This window comes from Peromyscus eremicus, chromosome 1 (assembly GCF_949786415.1).
Source record: "Peromyscus eremicus chromosome 1, PerEre_H2_v1, whole genome shotgun sequence".
In the NCBI taxonomy this organism is placed as follows: domain Eukaryota; kingdom Metazoa; phylum Chordata; class Mammalia; order Rodentia; family Cricetidae; genus Peromyscus; species Peromyscus eremicus.
The window spans coordinates 169,973,008-169,997,823 of NC_081416.1; the positions used below are offsets into that span (position 1 = coordinate 169,973,008).

At 56.8% G+C, this 24,816-nt stretch overlaps 1 protein-coding gene across 5 annotated transcripts; it reads left to right on the forward strand.

The window, feature by feature from the left end:
- The first annotated feature begins 1,162 nt into the window (after window positions 1–1,162).
- Clasrp (CLK4 associating serine/arginine rich protein) lies at window positions 1,163–24,532 on the forward strand. 5 transcript variants are annotated; one of them, XM_059280383.1, is made up of 21 exons: window positions 1,163–1,249; window positions 2,423–2,538; window positions 9,707–9,804; window positions 10,269–10,370; window positions 10,538–10,617; window positions 13,101–13,185; window positions 13,878–14,026; window positions 14,714–14,810; window positions 16,891–16,969; window positions 17,052–17,125; window positions 17,964–18,005; window positions 19,426–19,641; window positions 19,731–20,000; window positions 20,974–21,237; window positions 21,428–21,467; window positions 21,713–21,773; window positions 21,885–21,943; window positions 22,069–22,115; window positions 23,398–23,504; window positions 24,174–24,198; window positions 24,418–24,532. In XM_059280383.1, the coding sequence occupies exons 2-21, from the start codon at window positions 2,440–2,442 to the stop codon at window positions 24,458–24,460; spliced, it is 2,037 nt and encodes a 678-aa protein (XP_059136366.1). In that variant the 5' UTR covers window positions 1,163–1,249; window positions 2,423–2,439; the 3' UTR covers window positions 24,461–24,532. The 5 variants fall into 5 exon arrangements, 2 of the variants coding, with proteins under 2 accessions (XP_059136366.1, XP_059136373.1); XM_059280390.1 differs by having other exon boundaries at window positions 23,422–23,504; XR_009383158.1 differs by lacking the exons at window positions 24,174–24,198; window positions 24,418–24,532 and having other exon boundaries at window positions 21,428–21,471; window positions 23,422–23,488.
- The last annotated feature ends 284 nt before the right edge of the window (window positions 24,533–24,816 follow it).

Consider the following 24,816-nt stretch of genomic DNA (forward strand, 5'->3'; position numbering starts at 1 on the left):
TCCAGACCTAATCTGGGCCATGCTTTCTGCTAGAAGCCCACATAAGATCATGGAAGAAGGAAGCTTTTGCTCTTTGCCTGCTTGCTCTCTCCTTGCTATCAAGTCCATTTTTCTTTTTTCTTTTTCGTTTTTCGAGACAGGGTTTCTCTGTGTTGCTTTGCGCCTTTCCTGGAACTCGCTCTGTAGCCCAGGCTGGCCTCGAACTCACAGAGATCCGCCTGCCTCTGACTCCCGAGTGCTGGGATTAAAGGCGTGTGCCACCACCGCCTGGCTCAAGTGCATTTTTCACAGGCATTAGAGCCCTACTTCTTTGGGATTCTTGTGTATACTGAAGACCAGCTGAGACATTCAGCGTTGTGGACTGAGCAACTGGATGTTTAGAGTTTCTGCTCATAGCCAGTCATTGTTGGATTAGCTGGACCACAGCCTGTAAGTCATTCTAATAAATCCCCTTTCTATACATGTAAAGATTCATTCTCTAAGTTCTGTTACTCTAGAGAACCCTAATACACAGCACATTTGACGCCCTCTTCTGGCTTCCAAGGGCATTTACATACACGCATACCCATACAATCCCCCCCTCCCCCCATGGGATTTATCTGTGTAGCAACCCTGGCTGCCCTGGAACTCACTCTGTAGACCAGGCTGGCTGCAAACCCACAGAGATCCACCTGCCTCTGCCTCCAGAGTGCTGGGATTAAAGGTGTATGCCCGGCTAATGAATCTTTTTAAAAAGACTTTTAATTTGTGTGTTTCATGTGTATGGGTGTTTTCTCCGCATGTATGCACACCAGCAGATGGCACTGGATCCCATGAGGCCACAGTTACAGACTCCTATTGTGAGCCGCCATGTGGGTGCGGGAAAGTAAGGTCAGGACCTCTGGAAGAGCAGCCAGTGTTTTAGCCGCTTAGCCACCTCTCCAGCCCTAAGATAAATAAATCTTTAAAAGTAACAACAACAACAACAAAAACGTGCCTGGAAAGCTGTGTGTTTGCGCTTCCAGCCACCGCACCCCTAGGCCCCGCCCCAGATCGTGCCACCATACAGGCCCCGCCCACAAACCGGGTCAATCACACCAGGGCCACGCCCACAACCACACGACCACGCCCAGTTCCCCGCAGATCCCGCCCTCGCGACTGCGGAAGTGCCTCTGTGCAGTACCGCCTCTCTCCTTCGCTCAACCTGACTTCCGCTTCCGGTGCGGGTCGTGAGCGCGCGAGCGCAGCAGTGGGAGGCGGCGACCAGCCGGTGAGTGCAGGCGTCCGACCCCGACCTCCCGGCTTCCGAACGGTGGCAGTCGGGCTTCCTCTTTGCCCGAGGCGTTCCCGGGATTGCCGTGGGTGTCCGCAGGGCCCCGAGGGCGGCCCCACCTGCTTCCGTCCTGACAGGCCTCTGGCTGCGCCCCTCGCCCCTCCTCGGGCCCGAGTCCGCGCTGTGGGGCTCGGCCGAGACCCCTGTTCGCAAACGGAGCTCCGCCCATGCCTCACGCCCATCGCGCCCACCCGGGCCCGCGCTCTTCTCTGTTTGCCTGCATGCCTGGCCAGCTTCACATCCCTTCTTTAGACCTCAGCCGCCTGACCATCTCCATCCTGTGTCCGCGCCCTTCACCTGGCCTCACCCCCGTGCCGTGCTTCGGAGAAGCTTGCCCTCCCTCCCCACCAGCTTTCACCTTACTACTCTGCTGCAGCCCTTCCCCCCATGCATGGCTCCTGCAGAGGATCTTGGGGGGTTCTTCCTGTGAGCACAGCCCTGGCAGCTCATGATCGGCTTCAGACACTCCTTTTATTCCCCCCAAAAATTATATTTACAGACAGGGCCTTGGCTAGTCTAGAACTCCCCACATAGACCGGGCTGGCCCTAGACTCAACCTTCTGCCTGCCTCTGCCTTCCCAGTGCTGAGATTAAAAGCATGCACCACCAATACTGGCCAATTTCTCTCTCTCTCTCTTTCTCTCTCTCTCTCTCTCTCTCTCTCTCTCTCTCTCTCTGTCTTTATTTTTAATTAAAGCAAGACCACGCACACGCACACGCACACACACACACACACAACCGTGTATTGTATTGTACTCTGGACTGGTACAGTATAGCCCAGGCTGGCCTTAAACTCAAGGCATCCACCTTCCAGGGGTTATCTACTCCATAATCTTTCATCTGGACTTTAGCATATTATCTAGGATAATTCCTTCCCCAGGAGAGGGCCTCACCTGGGTCACCCGAGTGGCTCAGGCACTTTCTCATAGTGCCTGAGCTGCTACGGGCAAGACTGTGTGCAGATCCTTTGTGTCCTCAGCCTCCAGCTCTGCACCATAGCGTCTCTCCTCTGAAGCCATCAGGGTCCACAGCAGCTTGATAGAAGGACTGTGACTCTGCCCGTGTGGTTTTTACAGTCCGTCTGACGTGTGTGGTGCCCTCATCCCTCAGGTAGAGGCCTCACCACAATGTGGCACGAGGCTCGCAAGCATGAGCGGAAACTTCGAGGCATGATGGTGGACTACAAGAAGAGGGCGGAGAGACGTCGGGAGTACTATGAGAAGATTGTGAGTGCCCAGACTCGAGCATGGGGTGGGAGGGCTCCAGAGGGAAGGGCCCTGGGCTTGGGAGTATGTCAAGGCGAGAGCCCTGTTTTCTCAGCGGCCTTCTCTTTTTCTCAACACTGACCTGCTTTCTGGGGGCGTTGGAGGTAGAACTCTGGGCTTTGTGCACGCTAGACAAGCCCTCTACCATCCTAGCTTCACCCTACCCCCTCTCTTTTTGAGACACTTGTTATGTAACTCAGGCTGGCTCAGACTCAGTCTTCCTGCCCCTGCCTCCTGGTTTACAGGTGTGTGTTGCCACGCTCAGCGACCGGTCATTTCTTCTTAGTTGTTGGGGAGAACTGTTTGTGTCAGCCTGTTGTGTCTGGTGCAGCTCCTACACAAAACTGATGTTAAAGATGGAGGACTTGTGTAGCTCCAGACTTAAGACCTTGCCTCTGGAACAAAACAAAACAAAACACCCCAACAAACTCCATGCCTTGGCTGAAAAGGCCCTTGTGGCCTCTGCTGCCCTCTCAGTGGCGTTCTTGAATGCCTTTGCCAGCCTTTTCCATATCTGCCACCATAGATGGGCATTGGGTTATGATGCCTTACTTTGTCTAACTCTTGCTTGCTTTGGGGACCCCCAGTTTTGAAATGACACTTGTTTACTTGGCTCAGTTCTTTTAGACTACATTTCCATAGACGTTGTATTAACTACAGTGTCGCTGTCCAGTCTGTCTATTCCCCTTGCCTTCGGTCTTGTCCCTTACAATCCATCCAGCAGACTAGAGAGGCCTTTCTGAAGTGCAAAACTGGCCCTGTTCCTCCCTTGCTCAGAAGTCTATGGCTCCTGAGTGTCTTTGGGAGAAGGCCAGGCTCTTGACCACGGCTTTCAATGCCTTACATAGTTTGTTTTTGTTTTGTTTTCCCCTAGAAGCCTAGGAGGTGTTGAGAACAGAAGCCAGGGCAGGGCTTATGCCAAACAGATGCCCTGACTATGAGCCACACCCCCAGCCTCTCACTGGGGGATTCTAGGCAGGGGCTCTACCACTGAGCCACACCCCAGCCCCTCACTGGGGGATTCTAGGCAGGGGCTCTACCACTGAGCCACACCCCAGCCCCTCACTGGGGGATTCTAGGCAGGGGCTCTATCACTGAGCCACACCCCAGCCCCTCACTGGGGGATTCTAGGCAGGGGCTCTACCACTGAGCCACACCCCCAGCCCCTCACTGGGGGATTCTAGGCAGGGGCTCTACCACTGAGCCACACCCCAGCCCCTCACTGGGGGATTCTAGGCAGGGGCTCTACCACTGAGCCACACCCCAGCCCCTCACTGGGGGATTCTAGGCAGGGGCTCTATCACTGAGCCACTTGGCCCTTAGTTTGATTTTTACCTCTCCTCCAGTTTCACATCATTTCGTGGTCTGCCTGGATCTCTTGTTCAAGTTATCCTGGCCTCCTGGCTATCCCTCTGTTGCTTCATGTTTCCTTCTTGCAAATTGATGCCCTGTGTGGACGTAGTTTGGCTGTAGCAGAGGAATGAAATGAAGGAGTGGCTTTAACAGGACAGAAGTCCGTCTCTCATCTCCGGAAGGTTTTGTCTTGAGGTCTGAGAGCTCCTGTGTGTCTGTCCCACCTAGCAGGAGGAGATGAGAGAGGGCCAGAGGCTCTCGTGCGTGCTGTTGAGAGAGTTTCTGGGCTTTTTCCTGTGACCCTTGGCTCCCGTCCTGTTGACCTCAGAGTCCCACAGCCCCATTCATCCTCACGGAAGCGGACATGCGTGGATTCCATGCTGGGTGGGCTTGGCCAGGTGTGTGAAGTGACCACTGAAGCCGGGGAGCAGGTGGGCGGCCTGTCGGTGGCAGCGCCCCCGCAGGCTGACGGGAGGGTTGGATGTGTAGACCAGTGTGCCTTGCCTGCTGGGTGTTTTGTGCGATTTCCTGGGGCGCCGTGAACAGACAGCTCCTCACAGTTGGTGGGCACGACAGCATACCAAAGAGAATCTCTTGGAAGTCCAGCCTGGTGACCCTTTGAGTATATTTGGAGTCATGTACAGATCATGGAGGACTCAGGCATCTACCTCAACAGAAGGCCCACCCAGCATGGGTGACAACTCATAAAAGCCACTTCCCTGGAGCTCTGCCCCGTGGCTACAGGTGGCCCTCCCTACCGGCGTTCCCTGTCTTTGGCCTCAGTCAGCACTGGTGCCGCTGTGGCAGCAGCTTTGAGAATCTTGTAAATTAGCAGTCGGAGTCAGAGCCTTCGAAGTGGCCTTAGCTTCCTGAGCCAGGAAGGAGTGTCTGAGCGGTGTGTTGTGGTCTGTGTAACTGTTGCTCAGGAAGGGTTAACTTGCAGGGCTGGGATGTGGCTCAGTGGTGAGTGCTTACCTAGTCAGCACCACCCGCATATACACAAGGAAAAGGGAAAATAACATGCTAACAACCGTTATTACTGGGTACGGTGGAATCTGGATTCAGACCAGTGGATGGATGTCATAGACGGAGCCTGGAGAGGGATGTCCAGGCTCCACTCCGGGTTGGCGGGGAGCCTCCTGACAGTGACTAGGAACAGCCCCTCACTGGGTGACAGGAAGAGCTTGACAGCAAGTGTCTGTAGGGCTCTTTGTGGTGTGGATCACACAAGCAGCCAGTGTCCTGGACAGGAATGTGATCTGCATTCAGATGTGTGGAGCCTAGCTTTGAGAGATGGCCAGGCCGCTGCTGGTGGCTGCTGGGGCAGAGTGAGGGAAGCGGGGTGGGGGGGTGGGGGGTGGGGTTGGTGAGGAAACCAGGGTAGGCTGTGGCTGCTTGAGTGAGTTTGTCTGTGAGCAGCTGGTTTTGCATCCCCAATCGCTGATCATTCTTGGTGACTGCTTTTTTTCAAGTTTTATGGCTTTTCTGTCATTGTTCTTATTCTTGGAACTTTCTTCTTCTTTTTTTCCCTTCTTTTTTTTGAGATTGGATCTTGCTAAATTGCACAGGCTGGCCTAGAATTCACTGTGTAGCCCAGGCTAACCCTCCAACTCACATTCCTCCTGCCTCAGCCTTCTATCCAGTCATTTGGATAAAGAAATGCAGTCTATAGGGCATGGTGGTACACACTTTTAATCCTTGCATTTGGGAAGCAGAGGCAGACGAATCTCTGTGAGTTTGAGGCCAGCCTGATCTTTACAGCAAGTTTCAGGCCAGCCAGGGCTACATAAAAAGACTGTCTCAAAGGAAAAAAGAAAAAGAGGTAGAGTTCCCTGTTAACACACAGGTGAGATATAAACAAGTCTCCCTGTGGAAGGCCCAGACGGCCCCCTGTTGGGCCCGGCATTCCCTTGACTGTTCATGTCAGCATGCCCTGTATATAAGGTAGTTGCTGTTGAAGGCAGGGATGCCCCCTACACTGAACTGTGAGCCTTAGAGAGTGGAGCTTGAGCTGTTGGCCCCAGGCATCCACTGGGATGTGCTGAAGGGTTCAAGGAGGCAGTGAATGACAGAGCACGCACGCACGCATGGATTCCTGACCCCTCTCAGCTCAGAGGCCATACAGCCTGGTTGGTAAGGCTGGATTCCGTTGGTTTGTTTACCTCTGGTGCCAGGGATGGAGCTTAGAGATCATTTGTGCTAGGTATACATGCTAGGTCCGTGCTCTACCCTCGGCCTGGATTTGCAGCTTAGGAAGACACTTATACAGCCTAGCTCTTTGCAGACTAGCTCACAAAGCCGAGAGTTAGAAGAACCTCACTGTCAGTGGATAAAGTGAATAAAGAAATGGTGGGCTGGGTGATGTCTCGGTGGTTAAAACACGTGCTGTGCAAGCATGAGGAGCAGAGTTCGGATCCCCAGAATCCATGAAATGCTGGGTTGTCGTGGTGGCCTCCTTGTAGTTCAGCCTCAGGAAGGCAGAGGCCAGATTGCAGAGAAGCTGGCTAGCCAGACCAGTCCTGTCAGCCAGCCTTGTGTTTGACTGAGAGGCCTTGCCTCAGGGAACAAGGTGGAAGAGTGGTGGAGGGTGATTCCTGACATGAGCCTGAAGTCTCCACACGTGTGTGTACCCACCCATGTGCACACACACACTCGTGCAAACATGCACACACATGAAAATGGGAAAAGGGAAAAAAACTGTGACTGTGCATACACTGAAGGCTATTTATCCTCACACCCAACGTAAAACATGAAGCCAGGGACAAGGAAACAGCACCACATTCTGGGGACAGAGGCAGGTGGATTTCTGTGAGTTCCTGGTCACTCTACATTCCATGATGAGACCCTGTCTCCAACCAAACACGAAAACAAGAAAGACCGTTTCGTATGATGCAGCTTGATCCTGCATGCTAGGTGATGTAGTCGTATACTTAGATAGAATGGCGGTTGTTAGGGGAGGGTGAGGGGAAAGGGGCATTGTTTAGTGGGTCGAGTTTGCACGCTGCAAGATGAGGCCACGGTAGAGGTGGGCAGCATGTTCACACATGTTGGTTGATGGTGCCCCCGGTGCACTTAGCACAGTCAGGGCTGGGGTGTTGGTCAGTGGGAGAACCCTTGTCTAGTGTGGGCGGCACCCTGAGTTTAATCTTCAGCACAGCAAAAAAGTTAAAATGAAAATGGTTGAGCATAGGTTTTTTGTTAGGTACTTTTTACCACAATAGCAATTACCCTAAAATTGGGGAAAATAAACAGGTTAGGAAGGAGTTAGGCCCATCTAGGGTTGGACTGGTTCTGCTTGATGCTGGTGTGATCTCAAGTGTGGCTTTGCCTCAGTCTCCTCATGTGGGAAGTGGGTGTCTCTGGGATTGCAGAGACGGAGTTGGGGGGTGTTCTCACCAACAGAGGTTAGCTCAGAGCCTGGCTGTTAGGATGGCTCACTGGCTTTTCCATAGTATCACCACCCCAGGCATGCCCTGTCCTGGGGCTGCTTACTTGGGCCCTGTGCCTGTCCTTTCTGGGATGGGGATCCCTCCAGGGGCTCTCACATGCTTGCCAGACTTCATGCTGCACCTAGCGTCCCTAGAGTCTTGGCCTCAGGCTTGCTGGAGTCTGTGTGGCCTGAGGAATTAAAGGAGGCAGGCAGGGGCAGAGCAGCCAGAGGACTTGATCCCACAGCCACCCAGCTGTACCTCTGTCAGCTTCACTGTGAACTGAGGGTCTTGACTGCCCAGTGCTGGGCAGAGTCAGATGAGCAGGGTGCCAGCTGTGGCTACGCTGGGCCCCTGCACTGGCCTGCATCCACTCCCTGCTGGGGTGATGGGGGACAGGCAGTGACATGGAGCTGGGGTGGCGAGCATCCACTCCCTGCTGGGGTGATGGGGGACAGGCAGTGACATGGAGCTGGGGTGGCGAGCATCCACTCCCTGCTGGGGTGATGGGGGACAGGCAGTGACATGGAGCTGGGATGGTGAGCATCCACTCCCTGCTGGGGTGATGGGGGACAGGCAGTGACATGGAGCTGGGGTGGCGAGCATCCACTCCCTGCTGGGATGGTGGGGGACAGGCAGTGACATGGAGCTGGGATGGTGAGCATCCACTGCCTGCTGGGGTGATGGGGGACAGGCAGTGACATGGAGCTGGGGTGGCGAGCATCCACTCCCTGCTGGGATGGTGGGCCTGTGTGGCTGAACTTCTGTAGGGAGGATTCTCTTCTTCTCTTGCCTGATTTACTGACCCTGAGAGCCTATGTGGAGATCAGGCCCTGGGGACAGATCCAGCAGTGAGCACAACAGATCCCTGCCCCCTGGGAGGCACATCCTGCTTCGTGTTCTTGTGGGAGGCTGGTGGCGATGGAGCCAGCTTGGCTACAATAGCAGATGCTCGTGGGCTCCCTGAAGAAAACAAGTGGGCCCAAGGAGGGCATGTATGTGGAGCGACTGGGGAAGTTCTAGAAGGAGATGGGAAGTAAGCGACAGGGCAGCCCTGCCAAGAGGGAGCAACAGCACAGAGCCTGGCACTTTCTGGGAGTAATAGAGAGGCCCACAGCCTGGACCAGGCCAGCAGAGGACAGTCAGGAAGACACCCAGGGCACGCAGAGGCTTGGGGCAGGAGAGCCATGGCTTGGAGGGACAAGGAAAGCCTTGCAGAGAGCAGGGTGACCACACACCCCGGGGAAGAGGTGACCCGTGGACAGCAGGGCCCAGCCAGAGCATGTGCTGAGACTGTGGAGGAACCGTGGGAGCCAGCTCAGGGTTTATGGAGGAGCAGCATTGAGCCCCCCTGTGGCTCTCTCCATGGTTGTGATGTGACCCCAGGAACTGTCAGGCCAGGACTCTGCCTTCCCTGCCACCAGGTTTTTGCTTTCCCTGGTGCTTTTGTGATGATGGGGATTTGTAAGCCCTCCCCCCAGTACCAGGACTCAGGCTTGAGGGTGATGGACTGGGGAGTCTCCCAGTTAGGTGTCATTTTGAGGGGCTGGCTTTGTTTTATTGGTTGGTTGATGGATTGATTTTTGGGACAGAGTTTCTTTGTGTAGCCTTGGCTGTCCTAGAACTAGCTCTGTAGATCAGGCTGGCCTCAAACTCATGGGTCCACCTGCCTCTGCCTCTGGACTGCTGGGATTAAAAGCCTGTGCCATCATGCCTAGCTCTTTGCCGAACTTTTTATCCACTGTAGTTTCCTTTCAGTGCTGAGGGTAGAGCTAGGCCCTCCTGCATGTCAGGCGGCCCTGTCCCACAGTCACAGCCTGAGCCCCTGTTAACTGTGAGGGACTGAGTGTCTTTGTGCCTTGCCTGCGGCAGTTGTCGGTTCCACCGCCCCAGTGCATATGCAGTGGGACTTGCACTGGTGTCTCCGGGAGCTTGCAGATGTCCCACTGCTCTGCTTGTGTGATCTTGTGCCCTAGAGGCTGCTGCGGGCCCAGCGCTCACACCGTGCTCCAAATGGATGGCCTGGACTAGGCCCAGAGAGTTAGGGCTCATACTTTAGACGGTATGTCTGTAGCCCAGGTAGGCTTCTAATTTGTAATTCTCCTGCCTCAGTTCCCCAAATAGCTAGGAGAGAGAGGCTGGCAGGCAGGATGTCTCAGCTAGAGCAGAGTTGAGCACTGCTGGCCACACCTGGGAGGGTGGTTAAGCTGCTGGTGCTGTCCACGTTGGCTCACCTGTGAGGCGTGGCCCAGGGACTTCTCCCAGAGACCGGTTGACCACTAGGCCTACTTGTGGGGGTGTGGTGGGCCTTGGCTCCTCGGTGACCTCTGACCTGTCCCTCCCTGCAGAAGAAAGACCCCGCCCAGTTTCTGCAGGTGCATGGCCGAGCCTGCAAGGTTCACCTGGATTCTGCCGTTGCCCTGGCTGCTGAGAGCCCTGTGAACATGTAAGACTTTGGGGGTGGTGTAGTGTCAGAAGGGACTTTGGGGTGCTCTAGAGTAGTAGTAGCCTGCAGTAGAGGCTCGGGTAAGGACTGATTTTTTTGTGTAATTAGGCCGGGAAGACCGTGTATATGAAATTGACTGTCGAAGAGGTTCTGTAGACAGTCACAGTGGGGGAGGACTGAGGCTGACTGGGGCTCTCAGGTGGCGACAGTGGGTCTGTTAGTGGTGGCCTCAACCTGGCTTAGTCCCTTGCTGTTACCCGGCCCTGAGAGGTGGGTCCTAGTTTGTGGGCTGGCAGATGGATGGCTTGTTGTGGGGACGCAGACCTCAGGTGCAGATTAGGGGTGCAGCATAGAGAGCTGAGAGCTGAGGGTGAGAGTGATTGACGTTGGGTGTCAGAGGGGCGTGAGGTGGAGGGGACTGGATTCCCTGAGTCCCGCCTCTCTGCCTCAACCCTCCCCCTCAGGATGCCCTGGCAGGGGGACACCAACAACATGATTGACCGCTTCGACGTTCGCGCGCACCTAGACCACATCCCCGACTACACCCCCCCACTGCTCACCACCATGTAAGTCCTCCAGGCTGGGCTGCCAGGGCCCGGAGCACTTGTGCCCCAGTGTGCCCGTCCGTCACCTTTCCTGGGAGCCTTGCCCATTCTCTCCCCAGCCAGAGCCTCCCCACTTCTCCTGGTGGTGGTGGCTTTGGTTTACCTTCCCTTTACACCCCTCTCCAAAGCTCCCCGGAGCAGGAGTCGGACGAGCGGAAATGTAACTACGAGCGGTACCGAGGCCTGGTGCAGAACGACTTCGCCGGCAGTGAGTGGCGGCGGGGCGGGGTGGTGGGCGGGGCCGAGGCCGGACGGCCCAGACAAGGCTCACCCAGGTACTTGATGCTGGTCGCCCTTGGTTCCGTCCCAGTCTGTGTACCCTCTCCCCCTTCTGGGCCTTTGTCCATGAAACTGGCACAGGGTGGTTTCTGCCTAGACCACCTCCCAGCCCTTCACTCTGATTCTGTGTGGAGTCCTTTTTCTTTTTTTTTTTTTTTTGAGACAGGGTTTCTCTGTGTAGCTTTGCGCCTTTCCTGGGACTCACTTGGTAGCCCAGGCTGGCCTCGAACTCACAGAGATCCGCCTGGCTCTGCCTCCCGAGTGCTGGGATTAAAGGCGTGCGCCACCACCGCCCGGCGGAGTCCTTTTTCTAAAGAAGGGGGAAGGGCGCATGGGTGAGGGTCGCAGGAAGAAACTCTTCTTTGTTGTGAGTGGAGCCTCTGACAGTTTTGACCCAGTGTTGAGCTCCTTGGACATGCCAAGTCTGGCCTTCACTGGGGCTCCAGAAGGCCAGGACTTTCCCCCTGGGCTTCCCTGGGAGGGCAGATCCTCATGGGCAGGCTTTTCGTTAGGTCATCTGGGTACACCTGCATGTGCCTGGGGATGTGGCATGTGTAAGGCTCTGGATGCCAGCCAGCGACCTGGCCCAGCAGTTAGGAACACCTCCCATGAAAGGCAGACAACTTGATTTGATCAGGAGACCCACTCCTGGATTGTCCCTGACCTCACGAGCAAGCCTTGTCACGTGTGCACAAGACATGCATGGGCACACGCATGCGCTGCTGCCCAGTCTGAGACTCGGGGTCTGTCCCTGGCAGTGTAAGCACGAGCAGCCAGCCTGACCCTGCACAGCTTGTAGCAGGGCCGAGGGCTCCTCGGTGTCCCCTTCAGTGCTTTGTGCTGGGGACGATCGGGGCCATGCACACACGCTACGGACATGCTCGCCCGTCTAGCTGCACCGTTAGACCTCAGGTGATGTTTCTTACTGTTTTCCTGTGTGAGACGCGGTCTTACTCTATAGCCCAAGCCGGCCTGAAACCCGTCATGCCCCTGCCCCACTCCCCCAGTGCTGCGACTATAAGCAAGGATCGCCGTGTCCAGCCTGACGCCCCATTTTACAGACGGCACTCAGGTGTCTGTGGAAATGAGGTCTTTCCTGTGGGCACCATTGGCCAGGGTCACCCACACCCCTTTCCTGGCAGGTCTCCTTTTCCTCCGGGTGAACTGTTGGGTGGCTGCTCCAGGGATTACGTATGCAAGCCTTGCTCCGAGCTGAAGCAGGCGGCCCGGATTTCCATGTTCTAAGACATTCTAGCAGCCAGTGAAGCTGTAGGGTCAGGAAGTTTGTGGTTTGTCACCTTGGGACTGTCGTTTTCGATGTCAGTCCAGCCGGTGGTTCCCTGGAGCGAGTCCTTCATTCACTCCTACAAGCAGTGTGTCCTGTGCTGTCTGGGGCCAGGGGCCCAGCGGTGGACACTGCGTAGGCACACGAACAGTTGAAGAACAAGCCTAGGTAGTGTAAGAGACGGCTTGCTAAGCGTTCCTGAAGGGAGGTAAGGCAGAGATGGGTAGATACATGCTTTCTGCTGAGCCAGGGGGCGGTGTGCATTCCAGTGCCTGGGATAGAGTTCACAGCCAACGAGGGGCCATGCTGTGTTACCTACTCCAGACACCAGGTGTCACAGATAGAAAAGCTGAAGTACCCAGGCTTATGGTGGCAGAGCACCAGAGCTACTCCAGAGGCTGAGGCAGGGGGATCTCAAAATTCAGGGCTTGCCTGGGCCAGCCTGAATAACTTCATGAGACCCTGTCTCAAAAAGACGGCTGGGGATGTGGTTCCATGATAGAGCACTTGCTTGTCTTGCACAGTCTTAATTTTCATCTTCAGTATCCTCCCACCCTTCTCCCTTAAAAAGGAAAGGAAAGCTAAGCTGAAGCTTACAGAGGGAAGGAAAAGGACCTGCCTGAGCCCCAAAGCAAGTCAGAAGTAGCTGAAGGGAGACCTGGGCTGGCTTAATACCCTGCGAAGCTCCTGAAGTGGATGCTGGGGTGTAGAAGAGATGATCATCAGGCACCCCATCATACAAACCAAGCCACTAAGCCACAGGACCACATGGCATGGTGGCCAGTGGGGTCCAGATGATATCCAACCCTTACGGGCACGCATATGTTCTGGAGGCCAGAGAGGCCCCAAGACAGCAGTAGGGCCCTGAGTCCCAGGTACTCACTCTGCCTGGCATCCCATCTTATGAAAAAGGAGCTGAGGCACAAGGAGTCCAGGGTTACCATCACTTGAGCAAGGTCACAGGGCGAGTGGATCATGTAGCTGGTGTTGTATACTGTGGTCTCCCGGGTTCTAGACAGAAGAGTGACTGGAAATAGGTGACCCTGTCCTGGCTGCCTCCCCCATCTTTGTGCCCTACCCTACCCACATGCGCCTGGCCGTGCTGACCTGTGGCCTCTCCTTGTCAGTCTCGGAGGAACAGTGCTTGTATCAGATCTACATCGATGAACTGTACGGAGGCCTGCAGAGACCCAGCGAGGACGAGAAGAAGAAGTGAGTCCAGGGCCCTCCCACCCAGTCACCTCTGTCTCCCAGAGCAGGACCGTAGTTAGCACTCAGTTTGGTACGCGCTTCTCTGTGTGGAGAGAAAGAGGCGGCCCCAGGGGACAGGCTCTGCTGAGCTTGTTGGTCCCCCTTGCAGAGTGGGAGACAGGAGCCCTGTGGGGAAGCTGCCCGAGAGTGAGTCCTGTGGAGGGCCCAGGGAAGGCAGCCCCTTGGAGTCGGCCCCCAGTCAGGAGCTGTGAGGTACATGGGTGACGGGGGTGTCCTGCGCTCGTCCCAGCACCTGCAGGGGTTGGGGGCCTTAGCCCGGGGTTGCCAGCCATCTCAGAAGCCAGCCTGCCTAGGCTCTCTAGTTGGAGCCCTGGTCAGATCTGGGACCACCCACTGTAGCTTCCTGACACACTCGGGCACTTCCCAGACACTCAACCCGTGCCTTTAGGATAAGGGTGCTGGGATGCGGCAGAGCATCAACAGCAGAAGTGCGCAGGGGCCTCTCCGCGTGGCCCCTGAAAGCAGACTTTGCACAAGATGGCTCTGGGCTCTGCACTCAGTGGGGCAGGAGTAAGCCAGCGTGGGCAAGGCTGGGCAGCCCAGGACAGTGCCTGAGCCAGGCAGGAGAGGCGGACACATGTTGCCAGGGACGCAGGATCCATCGTGGGGTTTGCCTGTGGCTCTTTTCCCAGGCTGGCAGAGAAGAAGGCTTCCATCGGCTACACCTATGAAGACAGTACTGTGGCCGAGGTAGAAAAGGTGGCCGAGAAACCAGAGGAGGAGGAGTCACCAGCTGAGGAGGAGAGCAATTCGGATGAAGATGAGGTCATCCCCGACATCGGTGGGGTCCCCTCTCTGCCCTCCCCACCTGCAGCCCCTGGGCATCGGTTTTGTGTCGCGTCCTTCACCCTCTGTGGGGCATCCGTGCTTACAAGCCCTTCCCCTGCCCCAGCTCCAGGGCCTCAGCCTCCCCTACGTCCCTGTCCCACTCCCAGCCCTCTCTGTCCCTGTCCCCTCTCCCACCAAGATTTCCCCACCTAGGAGCTGGCTCTTCCTCTTGTACCTGGGCCGGCCTTGCTTTGCTCTGGGGAGTGAATCCCCTTTCCTGAGCTGTCCCTCATGCCCTGTACACAACCTCCCTCCCATGGAAGTCCCCAGTGAGAAGACTGCGCTGCCCCTTTCCATCCTGCTCCTCCTGGTGGACTGCGGGCTTAGCCTCAGGCAGAGCCGATGTTCATGTCGTCTCCTGTCCTCCCTCCGTGCGCTGGCCTGACGCCCACCCACCTCTGTCCTTTTCCACCTCCCACCCTCTCTTTCTCTCTCGCCCTCCCTCCGCAGACTCACCCACCCTCCCCTCCCTGCCCCTGCTGTGCAGTGTGCTGCACCGGCCGCCTGGGCCTCCGCCGAGCTACCACAGCTACGTCCTCCCTGAGGCGCTCCAGCTGGCAGACCTGTCCCCACTGGGGCACTGGGCACCCCCTTCTGCCTTCTGGGGCTTGGGTCCCTGACAGCCTTTCTCTTGGTGCAGACGTGGAGGTGGATGTGGACGAACTAAACCAGGAGCAGGTGGCTGATCTCAATAAGCAGGCCACGACCTACGGCATGGCTGACGGAGACTTTGTCAGGTGAGGCCGCTGACTGACATGCCGGACTCTGTGCCTGCCCTGGCCGCTGAGGCACCCCTCTGGTACCACAGCTATCCTCCTCAGCCTGTGAACTCTGAGCTCCTGGAACTTTGTGTAGAAACGGAGCCTAGGTTCCTTGGGGACAGCACCCTCTAGTGGTGCAGCTTTATGCATTCGTTCTGGATGCTGCAAGAGCCTCGGCCTGTACCGGGTCCTGCCGTACCAAGTGCTTTCTTTACGTCAGTGGCACCAACAGACCAGACACTGTTTTAGTCTGGAACCTAGGGATCAGTCCCAGGTTTCTGCCCAAGTCTGAACCCAGAACCCTCTAGCGCAGTGATTTTTAATACAGTTCCTCATGTTATGGTGACTCCCAGCCATAAAATCGATTTCATTGCAACTTTATAACTGTAATTTTGCCACTGTTAATGGATCATTGTGTGATTTTTTTTTTTTTTTGGCAGTGGAGGTTTGTCAAAGGGGTTGCGGCCCACAGGTTGAAAACCCATGCTGTGGCATTTTCACCCCTCAGGAGTAAACAGCACCCTAACCACAGCCTTAGTCCTACCTGCCTGGTTCCCGCTCCCTTTCCTGACCTCGGGCCCCCACGTGGTCCTTACTGAAGGCCTGGTCTGTCGTCTTCTAAGCCCTGTTACCATTCACTCTGCCTCACCCCTGGGCACCCTGCTCCCTGGTCTCTCAGGCTTTCTATGAGGCTCTTATCTCTGCTGAGGTTTCTTGTCCAGTTGACTCTATCTGAAGGACCCTGTACTCAGTCTCCTCACTTTCTTTTTTATTTATTTATTTATTTATTTATTTATTTATTTATTTATTTATTTTTTATTTTTTATTTTTATTTATTTTTATTTTATTTTTTGAGACAGGGTTTCTCTGTTTAGCTTTGGTGCATGTCCTGGAACTTGCTTTGTAGACCAGGCTGGCCTCGAACTCACAGAGATCCGCCTGGCTCTGCCTCCTGAGTGCGGGGATTAAAGGTGTGCAACTCAGGACCTCAAACTTGCTATATAGCCAAAGATGGCCTTAAACTTCTGATCTTCCTGCCTCCACATCCCCAGTGCTGGGGTTTGATGCTGAATTAGTCTTCAAAAATTTTTTTTTATTTTATTTTACCTATTTTTGTTTTTCGAGAAAGGGTTTTTCTGTGTAGACTTGGCTGTCCTGGATCTCACTCTGTAGACCAGGCTGGCCTCGAACTCGCAGAGTTCCGCCTGCCTCTGCCTCCCAAGTGCTGGGATCAAAAGCGTGCGCCACCACTGCCTGGTGGGTTCGAGTTTTTTTATTTGTTTTGAATTTATGTGTGTGAGTGTTTTGCCTGCGTGTAAGTTAGTTCTGTGCATCATATGCAGGCCTGGTATTTGCAGAGGCCAGAAAAAGGCATTAGGTCCCTGGAGCTGGAGTTGCAGGCACTTCTGAGCTATCAGATGTGGGCTCGGGGAACTGAACTCAGGCCCTCTGGAAGAGCAGTGGATGTTCTTAACCTCTGAGCCACCTCTCTAGCCCCAGACACTGAGCTCTTCACTCCTAAAGCAGCACCCGTCTTTCAGAAGGTCCTCGAGGGGAATGCTTGTGGTTGGGCTCCCAGCACCCATGTGGTCCTCACAGCGAGTTCCTCCAGGGGCGCCAGGCACCCATGTGATGCACAGACACACTTGCAGGCAAAATACCAGTTTTCCTTTTAAGTGCGCAATAAAATCTATTCAATATATCAAAGAAATCTGGTGTGGTGGCACACACCTGTGATCCTGCAGTCTAGAGCCTGAGGCAAGAAAGTCAAAGCCAGCCTAGGAAGTAAGTTCTAGGCCAGCCTGGGCTACAGAGTAAGACCCCATCAAAGAGAAGGGCAGGAAAGGAAAGGGCATGGGGATGCATGACTGCATGTCACTTAGCTAAGAGGATTACTAGCCTATAACAGCAATGCCAGTCCTCCGGGAAAAAGAAAGGAGGAGTTGTATCCAAGAGTCACAGAGTAACATTCGATCCCTGCTGTCCTCCGCCTTCACCGGGCCTCAGCTCACCCTGTGGCCTGTGCTCTTCATGCTGGTTCTCACTCCCTCTGCAGGATGCTACGGAAAGACAAGGAAGAGGCAGAGGCCATCAAACATGCCAAGGCCCTGGAGGAGGAGAAAGCCATGTACTCGGTGAGGTTTGGTAGGGGGAAGGGGGCAAGGGCATGTCTTGAGTGCGGGCACACCCCTCACCATCCGGGTACTCCCTATCTAGGGCCGTCGTTCTCGACGGCAGCGAAGAGAGTTCCGGGAGAAGCGGCTGAGGGGCCGTAAGATCAGCCCTCCCAGGTAGGACTTCTCCCCTGGGCAGCTTCACTCCCCAGCCTGGGCTTCAGGAAGGGGCAGCACCTGGAGTGAGAGTTCTAGTGAGGAGGAGGAGGAGGAGGAGCAGGAGCAGCAGCGCTGGAGGCCTGCCGGTGCTGTCCTCTGCCACTGGCCACACTAACCTGCTGGACTGGGGACTTGGGGTGGACAGGAAGCTACCGGGGATGGCTAGAGGAACTGTGGCCAGAACTCAGGGCCCCAGTCACAGTCCACTGCGCTGCTCGGTGTCGCCACTGAGGTCTAGATAATGACTCCTTCTAGCTACAGTTTCTTCCTTTGGAAAGTGGGGAACCTTAGCTCCAAGGGGAGGGGCCTGGGCCACTTCCCACCTGGCGTCTTGAGACAGACAGGGTTGGGTGAGCAGCTGCATCTGAGGAGAGTCCTGGCCTGGTGGCCCTAGGCGCACCTCTGTTAGGGAGGCTGGAAGTGGTTCTAAGGATTGGACTGCTCAGGGCTCAGCAGCCCTGATTCTGTCACTTCTGGTTCTGTGGCCCTGTCCGTGAACAGACCCAAAATGCTAGCTGCAGGCCACAGGCCCGAGCTGGGGTCTTGGCCCCTTCGCTCGTGAACAGTGTGACCCCAGGCAGGTCACCTGCCCTCCCTGGGCCTGGTCCTCCCCATGAAGAGTAGTCAGAATTTGTGAAAAGAGGCAGGCCATCAGGGACGGGTTGTCATGAGAAGTTTGTTCCGGTGTGGCGTTGGGCAGGGTGCGTAGTCCGCTGCACTGGGGTTCTGGGCGGGATAGGCCAAGGTCACGCCGGTCAGTCTCAGCTCTCCATTGTCCTTCCTGTTGTCTCCATAGTTATGCCCGCCGAGACAGCCCCACCTATGACCCCTATAAACGGTAAGTGTCGGTGCCCAGGAAGAAGCCAGCGTTGTGGCCGACCTTTTGGGTCACCCCTGTCACAGATGGCATCCTGTGGCCTGTGGGTGGAGGTTGGATCTACATCAGTTTTGCTTTCCCAATTTTTTTCTTTTAATTTAGAATCTCCTTTTTTTCTTCTAATGTTAATAGAACAGGCTTGTGATACAATTAAATATGGCATAAAGGACTGTGGAGATGGGGTGTCTTTAACACAGACTCCCAGAAATAGTGAAAAGTGTCAGGCACTGACAGGGCCCCAGCAAGCACGGTGCGGATCCCAGGGTGTTGGGTGATAGAGGGCAGTCCAATGGAACTTCCTCCTGCAGCTCTCTGAAGGCCAAGGGTGGGGCCTGGCGGGGCCTGGCGGGACCAGCCGGCTTTTGTGTGACCGCTTTGCTGGAAAGGGTGTTCCACTAGGCCCCAGTATCTTAGGATGAAATTAAACCACATGCAATAGCTGAGAAGTTAAACTCTGGTTAAACAGGAAGACTGCAATATTTTCATTGAGTTTGTTGCTATTCTAGGGCTGAAACCCAGGGCCTCTTGCATAGGCAAAGCCTTCTGTGAGCTACACCCAGCCCTTCACTTTACTGACTACATAAAGCCAGGCATTTTCTTTTTTTTAATATTTATTTATTTATTTATTGAGACAGGGTTTCTCTGTGTAGCCCTGGCTGTCCTGGAACTCTCTATGTAGACAAGGTTAGCCTAGAACTCACATAGTCCATTAGGGCCCTGCAGCAGCTGGGGCTCTGAGAACTGCTGGCCTCAGCCTTCCCAGTGCTAGAATTAAAGGCATGTACACACACCCCCAGGCCTATTTTCTGTTGAAAAATTACATTTGTGTGGGTGAGTGTAGTGCACATGCTGCAGGACTGGAGGTCCAGTGGCAGCTTAAAGGAGTGAGTTCTCATTCTGTTACTGTGTGGGTTCTGGGATTGACCTGACGTTGTCAGGCTTGGGAGCAAGGGCCTTTACCTGCTGACCTCACCAGATGCAGACTTACTTATTTGTGTTTTCTCTGTGTAACAGTCCTGGCTGTCCTGGAACTCTCTGTAGACCAGGCTGGCCTCTTAACTCAGAGATCCACCTGCCTCTGCCTCCCAAGTGCTGGGATCAAAGGCGTGCGCCATGGCCAATTAATTAATTATTTTTTTTTGAGCCGTGGATCGAACCCAGGGCCTTGTGCTTGCTAGGCAAGCGCTCTACCACTGAGCTAAATCCCCAACCCTTAATTTATTTTTGAGACAAGGTCTCTTTATGTCCCTCTGACTAGCCTTGACCTCCCTATGGATGTATACCAGGCTGGCCTCGAACTCACATAGCTCATAGCTCATTAGGGCCCTGCAGCAGCTGGGGCGCTGAGTGCTGCCTCTCTTTTGCCCGCCCTCGGCTGCAGGTCACCTTCGGAATCCAGTTCTGAGTCCCGCTCGCGCTCTCGCTCCCCGAGCCCAGGCCGCGAGGAAAAGATCACTTTCATCACCAGTTTTGGGGGCAGTGACGAGGAGGCAGCTGCCGCCGCCGCCGCGGCTGCTGCATCCGGGGCCGCCCCAGGGAAGCCCCCTGCGCCCTCGCAGCCCGGCGGCCCCGCTCCAGGCCGCAATGCCAGCACCCGGTCGGTAACGCGTGGGCGCCCTAGCTGGCTGCCGAGTGGAGGGCCGGGCCCTCTAGGGCCGCGGTGCTGATGGTCCTGTGCTCCCGCAGCCGCCGCTCCTCCTCGTCCTCCGCCTCCAGGACTTCCAGCTCCCGCTCCAGTTCGCGCTCCAGCTCGCGCTCCCGCCGTGGCTACTACCGCTCCGTCCGCCATGCGCGCTCCCGCTCGCGCTCCTGGTCCCGCTCCCGCTCCCGCTCCCGGCGCTATTCGCGCTCCCGCAGCCGCGGACGGCGGCATTCCGAAGGCGGTTCCCGCGACGGACACCGCTACTCGCGCTCGCCAGCCCGGCGTGGCGGGTACGCGCCCCGCCGCAGAAGCAGGTCGGTGCTCGAGCGAGTGAGCGAGCGAGGCCCTTGCGTTTGGGCGGGTGCAGGCACTGGGGAGGCAGGCTGGGGACAGAAGGCTCTTTTTCTTTCGGCAAGCGCCTGGTTGGAAGCAGGACGGGGTAGGTGCCCAAAATATGGGGCGGGGCCCTGTCATCCTTCCGGGACTCTGGGCGTAGAGGTGTCTCCTTGGCTTCTGCCTGGACTTCGCAGTCTGGGGGACCTGGGAATCTGTGGGCGGGGCAACAGCGTGTGGAAGAGGCGGCTTTCCAGGGGACAGTGGAGTATGGGCTGTGGCTGCTGTTAGGTTTGGTGGGGGTGGAGAGAGGGAGCGGACCAGGCTGACTGACCCAGCCGGGGTTTCTCCCTTTGTACAACAGTCACAGCTTAAGTGTTGAGTGTCGACCTGGCCCTGTTTATGTGTGTATGCCAGTGTCCCTGCCGGTCTCCTGGGGTGTGCCGGTCACAGTGCCAGCCAGCCACCTGTGCGAGCTGCCGGGGTCACCTCAGTCGGGGCTCCCTCATCTTGCTGTTGGTTAGAGAGGCTAAGAGTGCCTGTGGTCACTCAGTACTGACTATGGCAAGCACTAGTCAGCCCGGGCAGATTGCTTAACTATTTGGAAGGTGGCTTCCGAATCTTTCCTGTAGCCTGACCGCAGGAGAAAGGCTGGGGAGGGAAATGGAGCCTGTCACAAACTGAGTGCCAGCCTGAGGGGGACCACGTTCTTGAGAATCCCACTAGTACCGCCAGCAGGGAAACGGGGGCTGTGCATGCAGCCTGTCCAGAGCCTGTGGGCTGGTGCTGGCGAGTATGCGCAGTAGGAAGCGCCACAGTGTGGGGCCAAGGGAGGGGCGTCCTGAGGGAAGTATGGGGGAGAAGGGGACCGCGGGAGGCCTGCGGACTCGAGGCTGGGATGACCTCCCGTAGGTCCCTGGAGCCTCACGGTCCTCCCTCCTCTGCCACACCTAGGAGCCGCTCCCGGTCGGGTGACCGCTATAAGCGGGGTGCCCGCGGCCCCAGGCACCACAGTAGCAGTCGCAGCCGCAGCAGCTGGTCCCTCAGCCCTTCCCGGAGCCGGAGTCTGACCCGTAGTGGGAGCCGCAGCCAGAGCCGGAGTAGAAGCCGCAGCCACAGCCACAGCCACAGCCACAGCCACAGCCACTCGCCGTCGCCCCCCAGGGAGAAGCTGACTAGGCCGGCAGCGTCCCCTGCTGTGGGCGAGAAGCTGAAAAAGTGAGTCCCTCAAAACCGGGTCGGTTTGGGAGGGAGGTGTGTGAACTCTGGTGCAGTGCCGTCATGGCCTTGGCTTAGCAGCTTGTCGGAGGGATGTGGTCCTGCCTGGGTTCTGAGGGTCAGGAACATGGCCGACGGCCGTCCTGAGGCCCACGGTAAGAGCAGCACTGCCGTTTCCTCCCCCACCCAGGACCGAACCCGCCGCTGGTAAAGAGACGGGAGCTGCCAAAGTCAGTAAGAATTTGGAACTCGCCCGTCTAACTCCCGTCAGCAGCAGTGTCCAGAGCTGGGCCCGGCGGGCCTGCAGGGGCCGGGGGAGGGGGGCAGCCCAGGGACTGGGGAGGGCCACCCAGGCAAGCTAAGTCCCCTCCCTGCCTCCGCGGGGCTCCAGCTGGCCCCCAAGTCCCAGGCTCTTGGCTGAGGTGGGCTGGGCGAGCTCTGGGCACCCACGCCTGTCCCGCCCCTTCTCCCGCAGCCCAAGCTGACCCCACAGGAGAGGCTGAAGCTGCGGATGCAGAAGGCTCTGAACCGCCAGTGTAAGTCCCCCCACCCCACCCCTCACCCCCAGTGCAGCCAGAGCTGTGGGGAAACAGGTCGCGGTGTGGGGGCTATGAGCACAGCCCTCAGCCTCACATCCCTCTCCACAGTCAAGGCGGATAAGAAGGCGGCTCAGGAGAAGATGATCCAGCAGGAGCATGAGCGCCAGGTCAGGCCAGCGGAGGGGCGGGGCGCTCGGTGCCGTGGGGCGCTCGGTGCCGTGGGGCGCTCGGTGCCGTGGGGCGCTCGGTGCCGTGGGGGCGCGGCCGCTCCTCACAGCTGCTTCTGTTGCAGGAGCGGGAGGATGAATTGCGAGCCATGGCCCGAAAGATCCGAATGAAGTAAGGCCCCGACCTGTGGTAGGCCCAGCCTTCTGCTGCAGGAGCCCCCACCCCCTCATTGGTTCCCCAGCCCATTGCCATTGCTGCCCTCTTCCCCAGATGCGCTAGGCCCCTCACCTTCCGACTCATGTCTGAACAGTATCCCCATGCCTGGCAACTGTGTCCTTGGTATTTGGTGCTTATTAAGTGGTGGAGTAAAGCCCACCCCATGCTGGGTCTCTTAGGCTGGGGCCGCTTTTCCTTTCTCCTTTCTTTTCCTGCATTATATGTTGGGCTGTCAGAGTCCTGGGCCTCGATCATAGGCGTGGGGTTTAGTTCCAGCTGTCTTAAGTCTCTGATCGGGTGGGATCCTCTTGGAGCCTGAAGTGGGTCAGCCCCTCAGTGCCCACCACACTAGGCAGCCAGGATTAGTACCCGGAGTCCTCAGTCTGTCTGGAGCCTTCAGGGAAGCCTGGGCTGTTGTCCTGTGTGACGGCAAGGAGGGGGCCAGGCAGGCAGGGGTGGTGGCCTGTGCCTGTCAGCTCTTTCCGATGTGTGCTGTGAGGGGGAGCTCACATTTTGCTCTCTCTGAGCTGGGTTGCCTTCCTTTCTCTGTGGGGCCATGGTGGGAATGGCTCCTGTCTCTGTGGACCACCTGGGCAGCAGGAGGGCTGCTGCTGCTGCTCCTGCTTTATGAGTTCTTAAAAACATGTATTATGCCGGGCGGTGGTGGCGCACGCCTTTAATCCCAGCACTGGGAGGCGGAGGCAGGCGGATCTCTGTGAGTTCGAGGCCAGCCTGGTCTACAGAGCGAGTTCCAGGACAGCCAAGGCTACATAGGGTTTAACACCATAGCTCTAGGTGGCCTGGAACTCACCGTGTAGCCCAGGTTACCTTTGAATTCATGGCAATCCTCCTCCATCTTCCCAAGTGCTGGGATTACAGGCATGAAACCCCATGCCTGGCTTGCTGGGAGAGGGAAGGAGGGCGGAGGGGGAGAGCCAACCAGGGCACATGCCATGGCGTGTGCGTAGATATCAGAGGGCAACTTCAGACATCAGAGGCTGCTGTCGGGCAGGGGGAGGCCAGGGCCCTGTTTCCCGCTGTAATTCCAGCCGGGGTGGGGGGGGTATGTGGGGGGGTGACCTGAGCTACAGACAAAACCCAGGAGTCTGGGCCTGGGCACGTTGGCTTCTGGTGCTGTCTCTGCCCCTTTGCCTCACTCGTGTGTGCGCCTCAGTTTGCACTGCTAGTCACTGGATGGGCAGCACACAGCCCCGCAGGTGCTCACCCCTCCCTGTTGGTTGCCTCCCCTCTCCCCCTGCAGGGAGCGAGAGCGACGGGAGAAGGAGAGAGAAGAGTGGGAACGCCAGTACAGCCGCCAGAGCCGCTCACCCTCCCCACGCTACAGTGAGTGCTTCCGCTGTCACCACAGTCACCACCGTCACCACAGTCCACGGTGCCAGAGGGGTCCCGAGAGCCAGGGTCGAGAGCCAGGCTGCCCCTCAGGACCGTTAGGAAAAGCTGGGTGTGCTCCAGGGGTAGAGGGTGGGGACCAGGGTTACCTGGAGAAACCCTGCTTTAAATAAAAAAGGAAGCAAAGTTGGGACCTGGCAGTCAGGAGAGTCACTGACAAATTCAGACTCAGCCTGGGCTACAAATCGAGACACACACACCACCACCACCAAAAAAACCCAAAACAAAACAGCACTGTGGCGTCTCAGGCAGGAGGATCACTTGTTTTGGTGTTTGGAGCTGCCTGGATTACACAGGGGCCTCCATCTTATCATCTAAAAAAGTACTGGACAGATGTCAAAACCAGCCACTTGGTGGGGTATGCCCTGGGGAAGACAGGGGGATCTCTGAGTTTGAGGCTAGTCTGGTGTCCATAGCCAGTTTCAGGCTAGCCAAGGCCTAGTGAGACCCAGACATGGCTTGAGGCACACACAGTGCAGCGGTCCCTTCAGTGCTGAGAATGTGGGGAGGGGTTAACCCTGGCCGAGGTGGCCTGCCAGGGCGAGGCACAGGCCCCAAGGTGGCCCAGCGAGGCCGGCTGGCATCACCTCCTTTTCTTTTCAGGTCGAGAGTACAGTTCTTCTCGGAGGTGAGGCTGCTGGCCCTGCTACCAGGGGTGACCCTCCAAGTCTCCTGTCAGTCCCCCCGTCCCTCTTCCCCGGCACCCCTTCATTTGGTGGGGCTGGACTTGTTCCCTAGGGAAGACACTCCTCTCTCAGCAGCCCATTCTCCAGGCATGTTGGTGCTTGTGTGCATGGGAGGGAGGTTCCCAGCATCCCACCCTCACAGCTGTCTCCCTTCTCTGCAGGCGCTCGAGGTCCAGGTCCCGGAGCCCCCATTACAGACATTAGGCGGAGGACTGCGTGGGCACTGTGATGCTCCTGGTTTCTGTAGTGAAATAAAAGCTAACATTATTTAATGCCCTTCACTGCCTGCTGTCCTGAGTACTGTAGGACTTCCAGGCTAGATGCAGCTGAGGACCACTGCAGCCGCAGCATAGACTGCAGGGTGTGGGGAGTGGGGCCTGCCTAGGAGGCAGGGGCCACTCCAGTCAAGGGCCCAGACCGTGGCATGTGCGGACAGGGCCAGTGGATGACGGGCTAGGACTGGACTGAGCCCAGGGGCCTCTGGTGACAGGTCCAGGCCTCTCCCTGCCCTTGCCCGGCCCCTGGCCTCACCCACACCAAGAACCGGGAGCACGGCTTTC